The sequence below is a fragment of the Neovison vison genome, chromosome 11 (assembly GCF_020171115.1).
Source record: "Neovison vison isolate M4711 chromosome 11, ASM_NN_V1, whole genome shotgun sequence".
Lineage (NCBI taxonomy): Eukaryota > Metazoa > Chordata > Mammalia > Carnivora > Mustelidae > Neogale > Neogale vison.
Window position 1 is genome coordinate 23,558,465 of NC_058101.1, and position 21,145 is coordinate 23,579,609.

Sequence of the window (21,145 nt, forward strand, 5' to 3'; positions counted from 1 at the left end):
TTCTGCCGGCACTCATGAACCTGTGACAGGCTAACCTGCCAGGTTGTGAACAGGACAAGAATCAGACCATTCACGGTTCTTCACAGTTTGGGCAACAAGGATAGGACGTTGACAGGATGTGGCTACCCGGAAGAGAAAAGATGAGGTAAGGGAATATGAGGAGATGACACAGAACCTGGTAGTGACTATTCTCACCCAACGTCCCCAGCAGACCTACAGTATTTCATTCAGTCCTGTACATGAATATTTAGGGTCTGAGCAATGAGAGGTGGGTTTGAAACAAGCTCACTGAATGGTGTTCTCCTCCTCAGGTGGGCGACGAGACGTCTTCATAACACTGGAGCAGCAGAGCCCTGGGGCCCTAGTTAGAAGGCAATATGACTTTGGCTGCTAGGTCGAGAGAGCTCCAAAGCTGAAATAAATGATGTCAGCAGGAAGGATCCAGAATTTTGGTTTTGTTTGGTTGAGCCTAAGCCACCATCAGCTCCTTGCCTTTGCCTGATGAAGAGAGCTGTTCTCTGTGCCCTCTGATCTCTCCCTCCTCTGTCCTGACCTCAGGGAAGTCCTGCTACCTTAAGGAACCAAATAACTGGGTCAAGATCTCCCTGTTCCCATGGAAGACTGAAGACCATACACACTCTGTACAAATATACTGAGACATTTCATGGAGGGGAGGGACTCAAATTTCTAAGCTTCCTTGGATATAGACATCCTAGTCACACTCCTACCTGGTCCAAAGGATGCTTAGGTTTAACAGATGGGATTTGGACAGGGTTCTGAATGGGAAAGAAAAGCTAACATGACTTCTTAGTGAGACTTTGTGGTATAATTCAATGCACTGTTGTTACCTGCCCATCTGAATGAATAGTAGGGATTGAGGGACGCCTGGGTGGCTCAGTTGGTTAAGCAGCTGCCTTCGGCTCAGGTCATGATCCCAGCCTGGAATCAGTCCCACATGGGGCTCCTTGCTTGGCGGGGAGCCTGCTTCTCCCTCTGCCTCTGCCTGCCTCTCTGCTGCCTGTGCTCGCTCTCTCTCCCTCTCTCTGACAAATAAATAAAATCTTTAAAAAAAAAAAAAATAGTAGGGATTGAGGTGTTAAATACTCACATTCCCATCCCGTAAGTGTCAGAGGGGCTTATCCCAGTCACGGAAGAGCAGAAAGTGGAGATATGCTTGTGGGACAAACTTGTTGCCGTTTGTCGCTAGCAGACAAGCCAGGATTTAGCCTGGGTGACTCTACCCTCTGATTTCACAGTTTTCCACCCGAAGAGGATATCCTGTTGCTTGGCAAGTCAGAAGCCTTCATTTCAAGACCTCTGACTCTCACACTTACACAGCGGGGGTGGCTGATACCCCCCTACAAAATTCAGAGGCCTACTTGCCAAGTGAAATTTCTTGGGCAGATTCCCAATGCTCAGTTCCTCTGGCCCCTCAGGAAAAAGGGCTGTATCTCCAGCCATGCCCAACCAGAAAGGAAGTTGAGCATCTTGTGGGACTTTTTGGGAACAGGCATTCTATTTGGTCCTTTATATCCGCTAATCCACAAATCAGCATTCTTTGAGCGGGGCCCAGCCAAGAGCCATGAATGCTCTCTTTGTCCCCTACAAATAGCCTACATTGCAGCCTGGCCAAAAAAAAAAAAAAAAAAAAAAATCGTATGGTCTGCCTGAATCAAGAAACTGCAGTGTCTGGCAATCCAACCTGCTTCTGTATCTGTCATCCCTGTCCATGTGCTATGAGAACAGAAAAATTCACGTGGGTGTGGCTGTTCTTCTACCATCTTGTTATGCTTAAGGCCAAACATGGACTCTGCCTTGTCTATGTACAAACACACAGACCAGCACAATCTTTTCTTTCTTTCTTTCTTTTTTTTTTTCAGTATAGTCTTTTAAAAATCTGACTGATGCAAATCCATAGGCTTCTCCCGACTGCTAACCAGACTTGGTTTATGCCATGTAGGCCAATCAAGGCTCCAACTTCTCAGTGACATGGCCCATATTTCCTAACCAAACCAATGTAATGTTGATCCAAATCAGATTTCAAAATAAACCCCAACTAGAGTGACCTGTGACTCTTAAGGTTATCTGTAAGTGGGGGAGAGATGGTCAGAACCTCTCTCTCTGTTGTAGTTGAGGCTCATCTATTTTTTGCCTCATCTATTGCCCCATTGACAATGATACCAGAGATTAGCAGATATTTATATTTTACTGTTTCTCAGTTTCTTTTTTTGCTTTTTAAAATATTTTATTTATTTATGTGACAGAGAGATTACGAGTAGGCAGAGAGGCAGGCAGAGAGAGAGGAGGAAGCAGGCTCCCTGCCAAGCAGAGAGCCTGATGCGGGGCTCGATCCCAGGACCAGCGATCATGACCTGAGCAGTACGCAGAGGCTTTAACCCACTGCGCACCCAGGTGCCCCTGTTTCTCAATTTATCACATATTGTTTGAGTTCAGTTCTATATTATTTCTTGTACCAAATTTCAGCATTTTTTATTTTCATGGATTTTATGTATTTCACACATTAGCATATAGCCATTCTTCATACTTTCATATTCTTGAACCTGACATATCTGTAATTATTTTCCTATTTTCATTCTGAATTTTGTATATTTTATATCAAGATAAGTCTCATTTCAAATAAAGTTTATTAATCAGTCCTTTTATAGACCGAACTTTTGGCTTGTTCATCTCAACTTTTGTGGTTGATGTTATTGTTCTCTAACAATTTTTCTGTTCTTCATTATTTATTAATTTGAGGAGGGAGAGAGAGCAAGGGTTGCTGTTACCTTTTCCTAATCTCTTGAATTAAATCCTTGCTCACGGGGCACCTGGGTGGCTCAGTGGGTTAAAGCCTCTGCCTTTGGCTCAGGTCATGATCCCAGGGTCCTGGGATCGAGCCCCGAATCGGGCTCTCTGCTCGGCAGGGAGCCTGCTTCCCTTCCTCTCTCTCTGCCTACTTGTGATCTCTGTCTGTCAAATAAATAAATAAAATCTTTAAAAAAAATCCTTGCTCGGGGCGCCTGGGTGGCTCAGTGGGTTGAGCCGCTGCCTTCAGCTCAGGTCATGATCCCAGGGTCCTGGGATCGAGCCCCGCATCGGGCTCTCTGCTCAGCCGGGAGCCTGCTTCCTTCCCTCTCTCTCTGCCTGCCTCTCTGCCTGCTTGTGATCTCTCTCTGCCAAATAAATAAATAAAATCTTTAAAAAAAAAAAATCCTTGCTCATTTGTTAATGATTTTTATTTCCTGATTAATATATTTAAGTTATAGTTTTCCTGTTCTACTACTTTGGCTGTGTCCCATAATTTTTATTTCAGTGATTTTATCATTTACTCATCAGTCTAAATTATTTGATTTTTTGATTTTCATCTATATCAGAGGATAATTTAGAAAGACATTTTTTAGTTTCCAAACACAATAAAATTTATTCTATCCTTTTATTATTTTCTAATTTTACACACTGTGGTCAAAGAAACGATTTATATTATTTAATCCATCTGAATTTGAAGCATTCCCTTAAGGGCTAATATATGGTCTATTTTTTTTTTTTAAAGATTTTACTTATCTATTTGACAGAGAGAGAGAGATCACAAGTAGGCAGAAAGGCAGGCAGAGAGAGAGGGGGAGGAAGGCTCCCTGCTGAGCAGAGAGCCCAATGCAGGGCTCAATCTCAGGACCCTGAGATCATGACCTGAGCTGAAGGCAGAGGCTCAACCCACTGAGCAACCCAGGTGCCCATATGGTCTATTTTTAAATGGAAGAGATGTACTTGAAGAAAATGTGTATTCTGCTTGTTGGGTGTAAAATTTTATATACATACATATACACATACAGTTGTATATTTGCAATGGCTGTATATGTTCTATTGTTGTTCTTGTTCACCAGTATGTAATACCCTGTTTTTTTCTTTTTTCTTTTCCCTAAAATTCTATCTAGTCAGTTAAGATTAGTACTCTAGTTTTCTCTTGGTTCCCATGGGCCTGGTGAATCTTTTCCTTTTATTTTCAAATTTTCCATGTGTTTTTATTTTTTTATTTTATTTTATTTTTTTTTAAAAATTTTGTTTATTTGATAGAGAGAGATCACAAGTAGGCAGAGAGGCAAGCAGAGAGAGAGAGGAGGAAGCAGGCTCCCTGCTGAGCAGAGAGCCCGATGCGGGACTCGATCCCAGGACCCTGAGATCATGACCTGAGCCGAAGGCAGCGGCTTAACCCACTGAGCCACCCAGGCGCCCTCCATGTGTTTTTATTTTAAACATCTCTCTCTTGTAGCTTTAAATCCAAACTGACTCTGCCATTTAACTGAAGAAATTTACCCACTTACATTTATTGTGGCTACTCTTTAAAAAAAATTTTTTTTTTAATTTACTTATTTGACAGAGATCACAAGTAGGCAGAGAGGCAGGCAGAGAGAAAGGAGGAGGCAGGCTCCCTGCTGAGCAGAGCGCCTGATGTGGGGTTTGATCCCAGAACCCTGGGATCAGGACCTGAGCCGAAGGCAGAGGCTTTAACCCACTGAGACACTCAGGTGCCCCTATTGTGGCTACTCTTATATAAAGACTTACTTTTGCCATCTTGTTTCATATTTTCAAACATACTTTCTTTTTTTCTGTTTTCTTGCTTTCCACTGCAGGGATCATGTCTTTTTGTGCTGATTTAAATGTTAAATCACTTAACAGATTGTCTAAAAGTAAATTCACCTGTACTAGTTATATGTCCATAGGCAAGGCTTGCCTGTGCTCTCATCTATAAAATGAGAATAAAGAATATGATTGTTGTGGGAATTAAGTGAGTTAACATATGTAAAATTCTCAGCACCTGGGAAGAATAAAGTGCTAGGTGTTTACTGTCATATCATTATGATAATGGCTTTTAAGACTTATAGCGGTGTTATTTCACCCTGTTGATTTCTGAAACATTAGTATATGTATCTTCTCCCCCAAACACAAATATTTGACTTCTCATGTTCTTCCATCTAACATGTTGTCATTATCCAGTTTTGGTTTGAATTGTTACGGATTTTCCTTCCTTCCCTACTTGCCCTTTTCCTTCATTCCTTTCTTCTTTCTTTCTCTCTCTCCCCCACTTCTCTCCTTTCCCTCTCCTCCCTTCTTTCCTTCTCCTCTTTCTTGTTTTGTCCTTCCCTCTTTTTTTATTAGTACAATAGACTTCACCAACAATTCTTTTTCCTTTTCAGGTGAACTGTTTCTCTCTCTGGGGCTTTTAAAATTTCTTTCCTTGTCTTTAATATTGTATCTAAATGTGGGTTTTCCCCTTCTCTCCTTCTTGGCTTTTTCTGAACCTCTTTAATAAAGACCTCAGATTGTATCCTTTGATTTAGTGGCATTTATTTCCATTATTTCTTAAAATAGTTTTTGCATTCATAGTATTTCTCTCTTCTAAGGATCATTATTACCTAGATGTTGGCACTCCGATACACATCCTCCATAATGATTTTCTATTACATTTGCGATCTCTTTTTCTGATGCCTTCTGGAAGAAGTCCTTAATTTTATCTTCAAATACACTTATTTTAAGCTCTATTTATCCCTAGTCCTTCCTCAAAAGACAGAAGCAGTACCAAATAAGAACAAAATATAGCAAAAAGCACTAACTGGGAACATTATGTGTGAAAAAGGAAATAAACAACACATGGGGGTTTTTGGTACCTTGACAAAAATGGTTTGCAGTAATGGAAATTACTTTCCCATTATACCCACCTTTCCTTTCAAGAAGGAAAAGTTTAAAGAGGGGATGAAGTGAGTATAGATTAACATCTTTTAAAAGATTTTTTTTCCTCTAAAGGGTGCAAAAAATGGAATGGTTGGGTCTAGGAGGATTTTAACATGGGAGATTTAAAACAGGAGTTTTGCATGCAAGTGTGAACAAGCCAATAGAGCAAAAATGGGACCAAAGAATGTGGGACTAATGAAGGAGTCTTTTGAGTAGTGAGTAGTAGAAGGAATGAATACTGATCATGATTAGATAAAGTAGCTAGAAGTAAAGATGGTTCCTGTTATAACAGAATAGGAAGTTATAAAGATAGGGATGCCTTCAAATCTATTGTTCACAGATTAGGGAGGGTGAGGAAGTTTCCTGCTTCCATTTTCTCAGTGAAAAAAGAAACAACCTGAGAGCAAGAAAGGGGGAGGACTGAAGGTCTGAGTAAAGAAGAGGTGTGAAATGCTTGTTGAGGAGAGATTAAGTGTGAATTGACCAGGAAAATGTATACAGATCCTCACACTGTGCTGTGAGCCCTTGATCTTCAGGGCCAGAAGTTTTCAGTGAAAAGGGTCAACATGGTTGGTTTTTTTTGTCTAGCCCCATCCAGGGGCTTAGGTACAGATGCAGTGTAGTTGGAGCAGTTGGATACAATTAAGATTTGAGTTTTCAGTTTAGAAGGATAAGAGAATTTACGGTATATGCAAAGAAAATAATGTCTATCCTAGATAAAAAGGAAAGCAAGGGACTTCTAGACAAGGGATAGGTGAGAGAATCAATTGTCTAGAAATCCTGGTAAAGCTATAGAATTGTGAGGGTAGGCATGACAGAGTGACCCAGAAAGGGGAGGTGAGTAGTATGCTAGAAGTTGAGATTTCTGGAGGTAATGATAGGATCTAAAGCAGTGTGTTCAAACTAAAGGGTGAGTCCCATTAATAGGTCATGAAATCAGTTTGGTGGATCAGTTTCTAAATTAGCACATTTTAAATCTGATTACACATTAGAATCACCTAGAGAACCTAAAATTGAAAAAAACCCAACAAAAACAAAACAAAAAACCCCAAAATGCTCACACCTAACTGCCAGAGATTCTTATTTGGACTAACATAGGGCTCAGAAATCAGTTTTTCATTAAAATTGTCCAGGTAGGGGTGCCTGGGTGGCTCAGTGGGTTAAAGCCTCTGCCTTTGGCTCAGGTCATGATCCCAGAGTCCTGGGATCGAGCCCCGCATCAGGCTCCCTGCTCAGTGGGGAGCCTGCTGCCCACCCCCTCTCTGCCTGCCTCTCTGCCTACTTATGATTTCTCTCTGTCAAATAAATAAATAAAATCTTTAAAAAAAATTTTTTTCCAGGTAACTCTAATGTGCAGGCCTGGTGAGTCACCACTGTTCTAAGAAGATACTGACATAAAAAAGACTGATGATCGAATTAACGGTAGAACGACAGTAAGTCAGGTGCTCAAATCTTCTAAAAACTGGGGAGAGCCTGTTTAATCATTTTGTAGATGGATTTCAAACAAACTTTGATTTCATTTCTTATATTTGAACTACCTAGAAATAAATCAAAGTCAAAAAAAAATCTGGCACATAAGCACTGCAATTTCCCCATACCCTATCATGATAAAATTTCATTTGAATTAATTGTACTTAACTTTAGAATTAAGAATATTGCTAAAATTTAAGAAATAACTATTTGTAAGAAAGAGAAAATAAATTGACTGGAAAGTTTATTGGAAAATCTATATCAAGCATAATTTAAAATTACTTAAAACAAAAACATCTATAAAAGGTCAGAACATTTGGTATTATAGGATAAAACTAATTTAGAAAAATTGTAGTAACATGGTTAAGAAAATAACAATTAAAGCTATACATTTTTAAATTATAGAAAACATTAAAAATAAAATACTAACACAATATGTCTTGCTGTTGCTTGGGGGGAAAAGGTGGGGACAGATATTTTTTATTTACATATATTTATTAAAAGATTTTCCACATGACATTGCAAATAGTCCCATTTCTCTTGTATTTTTCTATATAATACATGAATTCACACAAAGGAGGCAGAATACATACAATTACAAAGATGGTAGAAAAGTAAACCACATCATACCCAATACACAGTGGATTATTGCAAAGGGCATAACCCAGACATATAAGGCATATTCGTTTTGGAAAAACAACAGTGCCCACCCCTAGGTACACACAAACACACACACACAAACTCCACTGCAGTAAACCACGAGAGAAAACAAAACATATCACAAATAACTGCTCTTCGACTTTCCTATGTTAGTTCTTAAGTTCTTTTTCAATCATAATGAAATCCACAGAGAACAGAATTTTCTTCAAATGTGTATGGTTCAAACACGATTAGTTTTTGTATCTGATATTCTATTTTGTACTTCTGTTCTTCTATTGATGTATGTTTATATCTAAAGTCCTTAAAATTACAACTTTGAAAATTAATTGCAAAAAGTTGTTTTCTATTTAACATGCCACAGTTCAGTGTTTACTACTATTCTGCAAGACTCATAAATTAAAACACATAGGTTTAGAAGCAAATAACTGCTATTACTGAATGTATATTGGCATTTTAACAAAATACTGTATTTACTCCATATACTTCTATACTCTGAGATTTTCAATTAATACAAGGAGGACTTTTATTTACCAAAAAATGTCTCAAATTTCTGTTCTATATTTTGTCTTACAAAATTCTGAATGCAGCTTTTTGTTTGATTCTGATAGAACTTGTTATACGAAAACCATGTGATAACCACAATATTACATTGTATGTAATATACAAATGTATCTTTTCTATCAGTTTTTCTAGTTAGCAGTAACAAATTATATATGGTGATCATTATTTTATCAAGACCTCTGCTACTGTAAGAATAGACCTGAATATATTACCCTTGATGACAACAAAAAACTGGTGAATAATTTTACATTTAGAAGAAAAAAGTGAGAAAGCACAGCATCAAAGTTGATAATCCTCTGTGAATGCATTAAAGATACGGTTTATAAACACAGGCATGAAAACTAAAAACTTTGAAAATAAGTACAGTAAGAATATTTACATATACATATCATGGCTCATTATGAAAAAGATTATTAAAGTATAATGTGAACAATACATTATATTCACAGTATAAACAACACACTTTGAGGAGTAATTTAAGTCAGGAATAGTATAAATACAGATAGAACATTAGTTAGCACTATTAATGTTTTGTTCTGTCACATATATAAAAATATACACATAGATATGGCTCTTTTAAACCAAAATTTTTACATAAATATTCACTGATTTAAATAAAAGTTGACAGAGGTAGAATTTGTGTCAATGTTCATGATTTTCAGGAACAAGTATTTAAAATATTTCATTACTGTTCTGTCCTTTAAAAAATCCATATAGGTAACTCATCTGTAGCCATCATCTGAAAAAGAGGGGACAGGAAAGGTGAGTTAAGAGAAAAATAACAAACAAAATTACTTAGAACATTTAAAGAAAACTGAGATTGTTTTCACTTTTAACTGAAATTGTAGTCTCTAATAAAGCCTTTGCCCATAATCAAGCTTTAATTAATACCTCAGAAGTACTGTTCTATACTTCAAAAAGACATTCCCCTCAAACCACCAGAGTACATCAAAGTATATGAGGACTAAATGAATAATACAGAATGAAAAGAAACATAGCATGTCTCAATTAACATAGCATGTTAATTGAGAAAAATCACTCAAAACAAGGAATAATATGACAGTTAGGTTAATATACAAGTACTGTACAATGTGTTGTCTGAGTCTTAAAAAGCATATTATAGGTAGTCAAATATTTTTTCAAGTATTTTAACCTTACATGCTATCTAATCACCCTCCCAATTAAAACACACACACAAAAATATGAAAAATTCCATAATGGAAACACTGAGAAAGTAACCTAAGTAAATCATGGAATAGCCATGTGATGGACTGTGAGATGATCTGATCTTATTTTATTTAAAGATTTTATTTATTTACTTATTTGCCAGAGAAACACAGAGAACAGAGAGAGAGGGAACACAAGCAGGGGGAGTGGGAGAGGAGAAGCAGGCTTCCCGCTGAGCAAGAAGCCCAATGCAGGGCTTGATCCCAGGCCCCTGTTAGATGATTTTTTTTTTTTTTTAAAGATTTTATTTATTTATTTGACAGAGAGAAATCATAAGTAGATGGAGAGGCAGGCAGAGAGAGAGAGGGAGGGAAGCAGCCTCCCTGCTGAGCAGAGAGCCCGATGTGGGACTCGATCCCAGGACCCTGAGATCATGACCTGAGCCGAAGGCAGCGGCTTAACCCACTGAGCCACCCAGGCGCCCCCCCGTTAGATGATTTTAAATGGCATTTTTGAAAATACTTTTTATGATAAGAGTAGATGCTCTCAACAATTTATTAAGGGGAAAAACCCCAAAGAACAAAACAAAACAAAAAACAGGATAAAAACTATTTCAAAGACAAACCATAAGTGACTCTTAATCTCACGAAACAAACTGTGGGTTGCTGGGGGGAGGGGGGGTTGGGAGAAGGGGTGTAGGCTTATGGACATTGGGGAGGGTATGTGCTTTTGGGTAAATTGGAAGGGGGAGGTGAACCATGAGAGACTATGGACTTTGAAAAACAATCTGAGGGGTTTGAAGTGGCAGGGGGGTGGGAGGTTGGGGTACCAGGTGGTCAGTATTATAGAGGGCACAGCTTGCATGGAGCACTGGGTGTGGTGAAAAAATAATGAATACTGTTTTTCTGAAAATAAATAAATTGGAAAAAAAAAAAAACTATTTCAAGTAAGAGCTCTATTAGAATTGTATGTCTATGAATGTGTGTGTTTATTTGTAATACATCGAATATAAGAAGTATATACCAAAATGTTAATTGCTAATTTCTCTGGGTTGTAGGATTAAAACTGTGCTGAAGGCAGCCGCTTAACCCACTGAGCCACCTAGGCGCCCCAAACAGTTTTTCATCTTAATCCCTCCCTGTATTCATCCAATACACAGAAGGACCGTCAATGGCTCCCCCTGACTCACAGAACCAAGACTACAGACAATCTCTAATTTTGCCTCACATTCAATATGCCCTGTATGCCCCACTCTACCTTCCATGCCTTCTTCCCTCATCACTTCCCAACAACCTGTCAATCCTGTCAGATTGAGGCTACTGTGCCACGTGCATTCTTCTTTTTCTTTAAACTTTATTCTTATTTTTTTAAGATTTTATTTATTTATTTGATACACAGAGAGATTATAAGTAGGCAGAGAGGCAGGCAGAGAGAGAGGGGGAAGCAGGCTCCCCGCTGAGCAGACAGCTGGGTGTGGGGCTTGATCCCGGGACTCTGAGATCATGACCTGAGCCAAAGGCAGAGGCTTAATCCACTGAGCCACCCAGGCACCCCGTCATGTGCATTCCTATTTGTACATCTTCGTCTACAATTTTTACCACCTATTATCTGTACCTTGAATTTGGCACTTCATCCAATATTACCATGTGATATCTCATACTGTTATTTAGTTTTCTATTGTGAATGTCTTCTTTTTTTAAAATGAGGTATAATTTACATACAATAAAATCCATGAACTGCTCCTGTTCAGGTTACTGAATTTTTACAATCATATATACGCACGTAACCATCACCAAAACACAGAACATTTTATTACTTCACAAAGTTCCACTGACCACCGCTACAGGCAATTTCCCCTTCCCCGAAGCTGAAAACTACTTCCTGAATGTTCATAACTACAGATTAGTTTTGCCTCTCCTTGGTGTTACATACATACCTTCTGATAATTAACAGTTTATATGTTCAGGAGAATGTAAAGGAGACTTTAAAGTAGAACAAAGGGGTGGCGTGGGAAGACCATGGCGACGCATCTCCTGGATTGCGCGTTCTCTGTCAGTAAAGAACAAGTAAGAGATTATACCAGAAAGTGGAATACAAATATAAGCTGCTGTTGTTGTTACCAGGTGACTAAATAACTTCTCAAATAATTAATGAGTATTTCTGTTAAATTTAAATCCTGCATCCTTATATAATCTTTAAGTAGTGAATAAAAGATTTCAATTACAGTAATATGTACCGTAAGAGACAAAGCCTCACTGAATAGAGGTTTTCAAAGTTGGCTGGTTCCCTCCTCTCTCCGCCCGTCCTTTCCCACCTCCTCTTGCACATAAACCTAGCTCCTCCTTCCTAACAACTCCCAAATGTCAGAAGTGAAATCACCATTTTCTCTGTTATGCTAGAGTCCAACTCAGCCCCACAAAGCATGGTAACTGTGTGGCTACCTCTTTTGTGCACTATTCAATCTCTGGCCTAGACTTTCTGCCTTATCAGATATCTTCAGTATCCAGGATTTCTACCTAGTTGGGTGTTTCACAAAAATTTTTTCATTATTAACCCCCTAAAGAAACTTTTTAAGATATTCCCTCCCCCCAAATTCTCTACCTCTCCCCATGAAATTTTAACATGTACATATACTATTTATGTACTGAGTCCCCTTACAGGGCTATAAATCATTGTAATACCTAAAGTTTTTTTGTCCCACTCTCTCCTCCCCCAAGAACCAAAAGTGCTCCTTGGGGTGGTGTACAAATGTATAATCTAGTTGGATGGTAAGGAAAAAGAGACATGGTCATGCCAGCCAAGGTTTCTTTGAGGACTAGGGGCAACTGGGGTCTTATAACCCTAGGCAAAAGAGGGCTTGATTTAGGCCCTTGATTTTAAGAGAATTTAAATCATCATTAGGAAATGGAAATCATCATGCATGTGCAGTTTAGCACATTAAGAAACTACATCATGGGGTGCCTGGGTGGCTCAGTGGGTTAAAGCCTCTGCCTTCAGCTCAGGTCATGATCCCAGGGTCCTGGGATCGAGCCCCCGAGTCGGGCTCTCTTCTCAGTGGGGAGCCTGCTTCCTCCTCCCCTCTCTCTCTCTGCCTGCCTCTCTGCCTACTTGTGATCTCTCTCTGTCAAATAAATAAATTTAAAAAACCTTAAAAAAAAAAAAGACTACCTCTTACCAATTATAAGAAATTAGTAACCCTGCTTTTATGACACTGATGCATTTCTTCATTTCTCAGGCTTCATTTCTCTTTGAAATCATAAATATTGATTTCCTAGCAAATTTTGTCTATACTCCAAAGAGTACCTCACTCAAAGTTCTGATGCCAATGGATAATAAAAGAACTCAAAAAATTGACCTGATAAGCAATATAACCAACTATTTGAGAAAGAAATCTCAGGAATGTTGATGTCTATGGTATTAACATAGCAAGAAAGAATAACAGAAGAAAGGTAACTTGACAAGTGATTCGCAAATTAGATTTTGATTTTAGCTGTGAAAGCAGGTGTCATTTCTCCTTGTAACATTTGGGGATTCAAGTTTTCAATGTAACAAAGCAAATGAACTGAAATATAAGTGAGTATGAAAATTACTAAGCTATAGGGAATATATTGTATATAAGAGCATGGGATATAAAATTGGATCTGCCTTTCCTTACAGTTAATTAATTAATTTAAAGTAGTCTCCACGCCCAGTATGGAGCCCAGTGCAGGGCTTGAACTCATAACATTGAGATCAAGATCTGAGCTGAGAACAAGAGTCAGATGCTTAACTGACAGAGCCAACTAGGCGCCCCATTAAATTTGTTTTTTTTTTTTTTTAAATTCAAGTACAATTAGCATACCTATGTTAGTTTCAGGTGTACAAGATCTACCTTGATTGTAGTTTTGGCTCCACCATTTATATTATCCTCTAATATAGGCATAATAATAGATTATTGGTATATGGTATCCAGCACATATTTATCAATTTTTTTTTTTTAAAGATTTTATTTACTTTTTTGTCAGAGAGCGAGAGAGAGAACACAAGCAGGGGGAGCAGCAGGCAGAGCAACAAGCTGACTCCCTGCTGAGCAAAGAGCCCATGGTGGGGGTCAATCCCAGGACCCTGGGATCATGACCTGAGCTGAAGGCAGACACTAAATGGACTAAACCACCCAGGCATCCCTTATCCATTGTTCTTATGATCATCATCACTCTTGTGATGACCTATATTTAGAGATTCCTATGGGATGATATTGTCTGGGTTCTTGTAGAATCTTTACTAGCTTGCTGATTCCCTATCTGTACTCTTTCAAATAATGCCCTAACTTTGCCCTGAGAAATCCTATAGAAAACATTGAGACAATACTTGCTACTTTATTTACCGTAAGGATATTATCTGCCACAACACGATGACTTTCTTTCTTTTTTTTTTTTTAAAGATTATTTATTTATTTATTTGACAGAGAGAAATCACAAGTAGATGGAGAGGCAGGCAGAGAGTGAGAGAGGGAAGCAGGCTCCCTGCTGAGCAGAGAGCCCGATTGTGGGACTCGATCCCAGGACTCTGAGATCATGACCTGAGCCGAAGGCAGCGGCTTAACCCACTGAGCCACTCAGGCGCCCAACACGATGACTTTCTAGGAATAAATAGCAGAAGAAATTTATTTTTGTATGAATGCTAAAAGGAAGTTGTCTATTTTTAAGCCATATTAAATCCTTTTTGAAATAGGACAGGGAATAAATAAAAACACTGCTCAGCGCTAAGAATTTTTTCTTACCGTTCGTATCTTTCAGTTGAAATCTGCCTTTTCAGAGCATCATGATCAGTTTGTAATTGTGTCACTTTAGCCCGAAGCATGGTGTTTTCCCGGCCTTGACTAGTTCTTAAAAACAAATTTTAAAAATCAAAGATATAAATAACAAATGTGTTGTTTTTTAGTCATGTGCTATGGATTTTTTTGTTATTAATAAATACAAAAGAGGTGATACTTAAGGACAAAAAAAGAAAAGAACAAATTTTTTAACACAAATTTTCTCAACTTAGTAAGTTTTACTTTGCCTTCAGGAGCTTCTATTACTAAGTTTTCCTTTTTATTCATTCATTCATCTTATTTATTTAATAAACTTTTTTTTTAGAAAAAGATTTTATTTATTTGACAGAGACGCAGCAAGAGAGACACAAGCAGGGGGAGTGGGAGAGGGAGAAGCAGGCTTCCCACTGAGCAGGGAGCCCGATGCAGGGCTCAATGCGGGGCTCGATGTGGGGCTCGATGCGGGGCTTGATCCAGGACCCTGGGATCATGACTTGAGCCAAAGACAGATGCTTAATGACTGAGCCACCCAGGGGCCCCTTTAACAAACATTTATTTATTTATTAAAGATTTTATTTATTTACCTGACAGACAGAGATCACAAGCAGGCAGACAGGCAGGCAGAGAGAGGGAGAGGAGGAAGCAGGCTCCCCGCAGAGCAGAGAGCCCGACGCGGGACTCGATCCCAGGACCCTGAGATCATGACCTGAGCCGAAGGCAGCGGCTTAACCCACTGAGCCACCCAGGCGCCCCTTTAACAAACATTTAAACTGAGCTTCCAGTATGTGCTGGGCACTGCAGCAATGGTGGAAATACAAATTTGAACAAGACATGAATTACAGCATCAAGATGTAAAGCATCTTTGTTGACTCTTTCTAGACTCCTGCCTCAGAAAGATAAATAAGTTTTTTCTTTTCTTTTTTTTTTTAAAGGTTTTATTCATTTATTTGACAGACAGAAATCACATGTAGGCAGAGAGGCAGGCAGAGAGAGAGAGAGGAGGAAGCAAGCTCCCTGCTGAGCAGAGAGCTCGATGTGGGGCTCGATCCCAGGACCCTGAGACCATGACCTGAGCTGAAGGCAGAGGCTTTAACCCACTAAGCCACCCAGGCGCCCCTCTTTTCCTTTTTTAAAAGAAGATTTTATTTATTTATTTGACTTCTAGCACAAGCAGGCAGAGCAGCCGGCAGAGGGAGAAGCAGGGTCCTGGCTGAAGAGAGAGCCTGACATGGGACTCACTCCCAGGACCCTGGGATCATGACCTGAGCCACACTTAACTGACTGAGCCACTCAGGTGCCCCGAAAGCGAAAATACTTCTAACTCCTTTTAAAACTATTCTACTTGTACTATCCACTCTGGTTTCTTCCCCTCTTCCATCAAGCATGTCCAAACCTGACCATCTAAAAGACACTATCATCAATCTCCAAAAAGGTAGTAACACACAGCCTTTTTGAAATCTTTTCCTAGTCCACAGCAAGAGACACACAGATGGTTCTCCCCATCTTGCAATGCTTTCTCCTTTAACTGACTCCTCTTTGTGCCTCAAATTTAGAAATTTTTCTAGAGTTCATTCATTCCCTTCCATGGGTACCATCTCTGGTGAAGAAAGACAAATCGACATTTCCAAACACAGTGTTTCTCCTGAACTAAACCCCTGAATTCCCTAAAGCAGCCATCATGTAAGGAAGATATTTTGGTTTTATACTGCCTTACATGCTCCCATCCCCCTCTCCCACCAAAAACTGAAAAATTATTTTTGACAAGCTGTTTTCTTTATATAGGTTGATTTATGCCACTTACAATTTGCTTTCTGAAAGGGTTAACTTCTCTTTAAGCAGCTGAATTTCTGTATCCTTCTCGTGGGATGTTAAATGAGAATGAAATTCCTTATCTCTATTTGTAGCCAACAATGATTCAAGGTTTTTAATTGTATGTCTCTCACTTGACAGTTGTTTTTTTAATAGTTCTGCTTCTGATTTCACATTTTCTAATTCCGCCAAAACCTACATGGAAAACAAATGAAGACTACTTCAGTACAATTTTAGGCTTATTCTGAAAAATTATTTGCAAAGCTATACACCCATCAGTTGTTTATTTTGGGTACCACTTAAAGATTTTGAATCACTTTTTTTTTCAGTGTAAGAAAATCATCTTATTTTCAAGATAATTTTTGCAATTTTCAGTAAGGGCTTATTTGCTACAAGACCTACTCCAGGCCTCAAATAGTTTTTACTCATACTACCTTGTCAAGAGAGGGTCATTAACATAAAAATCCTAAAATGTGGCCAATCTTATCAGCAAGGAAGCCCTTCTGATTTATTATATATACTCTGATTACACAGTTGAGTCAGCATTGGAGCTTCTCAGTATCCGAAAATAAAGATACTACTAAATTTATGAAAATCGGAAACACGCTGGGTTGTTTAAAGTATTGCCTCAGTTTGAGAATGGGAAATTCCAGCTAACAAAACTTTTAAAATTAAGTAAGACTTAAATACCTTAAATACTTAAATAAATAAAAGATCTTATTTAGTTATTTGAGAGAGAGAGAGAGAACGCACACACTTGCGTGTAGGAGGAGGTGGGGGCAAAGGAAGAGGAAGAAGCAAACACCTAACTTGAGGGCTCAGTTCCAGGACTCGGAGATCATGACTTGAGCTGAAGACAGTCACTTAACCAACTGAGCCCACCCAGACACCCCTAAATGTCTTGGGATTTTTATCAGAGAAAACAACTCCATTTAGGAAGCAATAAATTGCTTAATCCTTCATTTAAATCTTACCTTCAAACAGAGAGAAGAAATGTACTGGGATATACTCCTATTCTTTTTTTTTTTTTTTTTAAAGATTTTATTTATTTATTTGACAGAGAGAGAACACAAGTAGGCAGAGAGGCAGGCAGAGAGAGAGGAGGAAGCAGGCCCCCTGCTGAGCAGAGAGCCTGATGTGGGGCTCTATCCCAGGACCCTGGGATCATGACCTGAGCCGAAGGCAGAGGCTTTAACCCACTGAGCCACCCCGGCGCCCCAGCTATACTCCTATTCTGTAATAAGAAGATTTCTGTTTTCCTAAACACCCATCTACTCCAAAATGGAGAGCACCTAAATTCATCACCATGTTTGCCAGAAAAATCCTGGCAAAGAATCTAGTTGTCAGAATCCCGTAGACAAATGTAACTCCTTTAAGGGGAACAAATATATTGGGCAGTGCCTGATGAAGTAAAAGTGAGAGGAGGGCTCAATAAAATAATGTGCTACAAAACAGTATCTTCTAAGTTCTTACCCTCTCTAACTCCAGGCTTTTGGAATTCAGTTGTTGGGTCATAATGTCTTTGCCTGAATCAAGCTTAATGCAAAGTTCTCGGAGAGACGACAAGTCATTCAACACTGCTGCTTTGGCATCTTCCTGACGTCTCAGCTCTTCTTCTAATCTGGACATGGCTTTGGCCATTGATGAGATCTGAGATTCATAAGCATGGTGTGCATTTATGTGCTGAAAGTAGAAAAAGAAACTGGTAAAAAGTTAAAATAACCCAATAATTTTAAAGGCTTGAGTCTGAGCAGCCGAGACCCCCCTTTATGGAAACATAAGAGCCAATTTTTGCATATTTTAACATTCGCTCAGGAAGCTGTCTGCTATTTAAAGATGGCCTATTTAATGCTTAACCAAATGAATTGTATGTACTTATTAATCACAGTACCTGAGTACCTCATGTATATATTTGGAAGATGCAAAGATGAAAATTTTTGTTTTAGGGTGAACAAGAGGGATCTTTGAAGTTAGGTTAAATTTTATCTTTATAAATTGTTACAACACCCTTACAAGAAAAAGTAACATATATACTTCTCACTTCTCAGATGTCTTTAAATTTTAAATTTCAAAATGGAGTTTGCCTTAAAACGAAATACCTGAGTTGTATTTAAATTTAATTTAACCTAATAGTAATACACAATTTTATAAGATTTTAATAACTGAAATTATAAAGTTTGAAATACTGATATAGATCTTTTTTTTAGAATAGTCCACATTTTAAATTTCTCAATTTAAATTGAGTGATAAATACAAATTGATATAAACTCTACTCTAGATTTTAATAAGAATTCCATACTTAAAAAATAAAATTATTTTAACAGCTACTAAGAAAAGAAACTGACATTAAAAATCTAACTGTGCTGTGAAGATTTAATAAATTCCAGTGATTGGAGAAAAGTAAATATTTGGATTTTCCAAGTTAATGAATTTAAAATCAAAGTTCCCCAAAATGAAATATAAATATGTAAAAGTCAGTTTTATATACCACATAAAAACATGAACAATGACATAGAACAAAAATATTAAAGAATAGTTTCTTCTGAGCATTTTTCTGAAGGTTGAAAAGCTTTCCTTCAGTTATTATATTCTTAATAGAAAAACTCAGACAGGGTAGTTCCTAGCCCTGTTGTAACCAATCACTGTAAATTACTGGGTGGTTTAAAACAACAGAAATTTCTTGTCACAATTTGGAAGGATACAAGTCTGAAATCTAGCCATTAGCAGAGCTGGCTGCTTCTGCAGGTTCTGAGAGAGAATCTACTCCATGTCTCCCTCCCAACTGCTGGTGGCCGCCAGCAGTCCTCAGTGTTCTTGCCTTGTGGACACTTCGCTCCAGTCTCTGCCTCTGTCTTCATCTGGTGTTTTCCCTTCTATCTTCTGCTCCGGATTTCTCTTACAAAGGACACCAGTCACTGGATTATGGCCTGCCCTACTAGTCCAGTATGATCTCATCTTACCTTGATCATACTTGCAAAAACCCTATTTCCAAATAAGGTCACATTCACAGGTGCTGGGGTATAGGATTTCAAAATAACTTAAGGCCCCTAATTCTATCCACCCTTTATCTCCCCCAAATTCTTGTTCTTCCTTTGTACAAAATACATTCACTCCATCCCAACACTCCAGCATCAACTCTAAGTCCAAAGTCTCATTTAAGCATCATCTAAATCAGATATGGGTAAGACTCTGGGTATGGTCCAACCAGGCGCCAAACTACTCTCCCTCCTGAGATCTGTGACACTAGTAAACAAGTTACTTGCTTCCAAAGACAATAGCGAAACAGAGACTAGACATGCCCACCCTGAATGGGAGAAAATAGAAGGAATGAAAAGGTTACTAGTCCAAAGTAAGTCTGCAACCAAGCAAGGAAAATTCCATTTGGTTTTAAGGCCTAAGAATAATTATCTGTGCCCAGTGGTCTGTCTTCTGGGCCTGCTAGAGTGGCCCCACCTTTTTGACCCTCAGCTAGAGCCCCACCCTCTTGGCCCTCAGGGTCAGCGGCCCTGCACTCTGGAACCAAGGAGGTAACATGCCCTGCGCCTGGGGTGACAATCGCAGCACCGCCGGCCTTGAGCTGCTCTTGGCAGCCAGGCTGGTCCTGAGCTGCCTCCAGAGACATTCTTCATTTTTCTCTAGGGAGAACACATTTGTAGCTAAGTAACTGTACCAGCCTATTTTCTGCTGGTAGGATCCCAGATGTTCAATAGCCTTCCTTCATTTCACCTTGTTTCTGTCCCTGTCAGTACAAGCTGGCAGTATTTCTACTGAGATGACTGACTGGCTACATGAGTCACCTACCTAATCTGTTCACAAACAGACTGTGGAGCCACACTTGGTCCTGTCTCCAGAGCACACTGTCTAGATAGGCTAAGAATTTTCCAAGTCATCAAGACCTGGTTCCTTTTCCCCCGAATTTTAATTCTAGTATACTTAACATTCAGTGTTTTATTAGTTTCAGATGTACAATATAGTAACCCAACACTTCTGTATATCACTCAGTGTTCATCATGGTAAGTGTACTCTAAATCCCCTTCACCAGTTTCACAGCCCACCCCCCCACCTCCCCTCTGGTGACCATCAGTTTGTTCTCTAGAGTTAAGAGTCTGCTTCTTGGTTTGTCTCTTTTTCTTTGTTCATTTGTTTATTTTTTAAATTCCACATTTGAGTGAAATCATATGGTATTTTTCTTTCTCATTTTGCTTAGCATTATACCCTTTAGATCCAACCATGTTGTTGTAAACAGCAAAAATGAAAAGATTCGTTCTTTTTTATGGCTGAGTAATATTTCATTGTGTGCGTGTGTTAGTGTACACACATATATATACAATGTGTATATCTGCTTCTCCCCTGCTTGTGCTCTCTCAAAAAAAAAAAAAATCTAAAAGAAAAGTTCTACTTTCCTCCCAAGAGTAGACCATAATTAATTAAGCCAAGTTCTCTGCCATTTTATAACAAGGATCACCTTTCTTTCAGTGTCCAATAACATGATCTCATCTATGACCTCACTAGAAGAAACATTAAGATTTCTGGAAAAATTCTGTTCTTGAAAATTTATGTATTTTGTAAATAACAGAAGTTTTGTCAATAGCTTGTCTTTCTTTTTTCTGAGCCCTTACTAGAATCCTCTCTAACATGAATCTTTCTACCAACAAGTTTTTCAAAGCAATCTGGGCTTTTCTGATCAAGCACCTCAAAAGTCCTTTGGCCTATATCCATTACCAAATTCTAAAGCCACTTTCATATTTTTATGTTTGTTATAGTTTTCCTTAAGGAAAAAAGTATGGCAATTCCTGAAAAAAAATCAAACATAAAAATTACCATGATTCAGCAATTTGACTGCCAGGGATATCCTAAAGAACTGAAAGCATGAACTTTTACTTTACTTTACTTCACTGTACATTCACGTTCACAGCAGTATTATTCCTGGCGACCACAGAGGAAAACAAATGAAACGTC

At 38.6% G+C, this 21,145-nt stretch overlaps 1 protein-coding gene across 4 annotated transcripts in view; it reads right to left on the reverse strand.

The window, feature by feature from the left end:
* Nucleotides 1-7,424: 7,424 nt before the first annotated feature.
* The window catches only part of CEP135 (centrosomal protein 135), a 79,861-nt gene continuing 66,140 nt past the window's right edge, over nt 7,425-21,145 (reverse strand). For 3 of the 4 annotated variants that reach the window (XM_044268191.1, XM_044268189.1, XM_044268190.1), the window contains 5 exons: nt 17,660-17,869; nt 16,179-16,381; nt 14,345-14,449; nt 11,522-11,634; nt 7,425-9,157 (listed from right to left, as the gene is read on the reverse strand). In XM_044268191.1, the coding sequence (XP_044124126.1) occupies nt 11,532-11,634; nt 14,345-14,449; nt 16,179-16,381; nt 17,660-17,869 (621 nt within the window). In that variant the 3' untranslated portion in view covers nt 7,425-9,157; nt 11,522-11,531. The remainder of the gene's footprint in view (nt 9,158-11,521; nt 11,635-14,344; nt 14,450-16,178; nt 16,382-17,659; nt 17,870-21,145) is intronic. The other variant, XM_044268193.1, reaches the window with a different exon arrangement.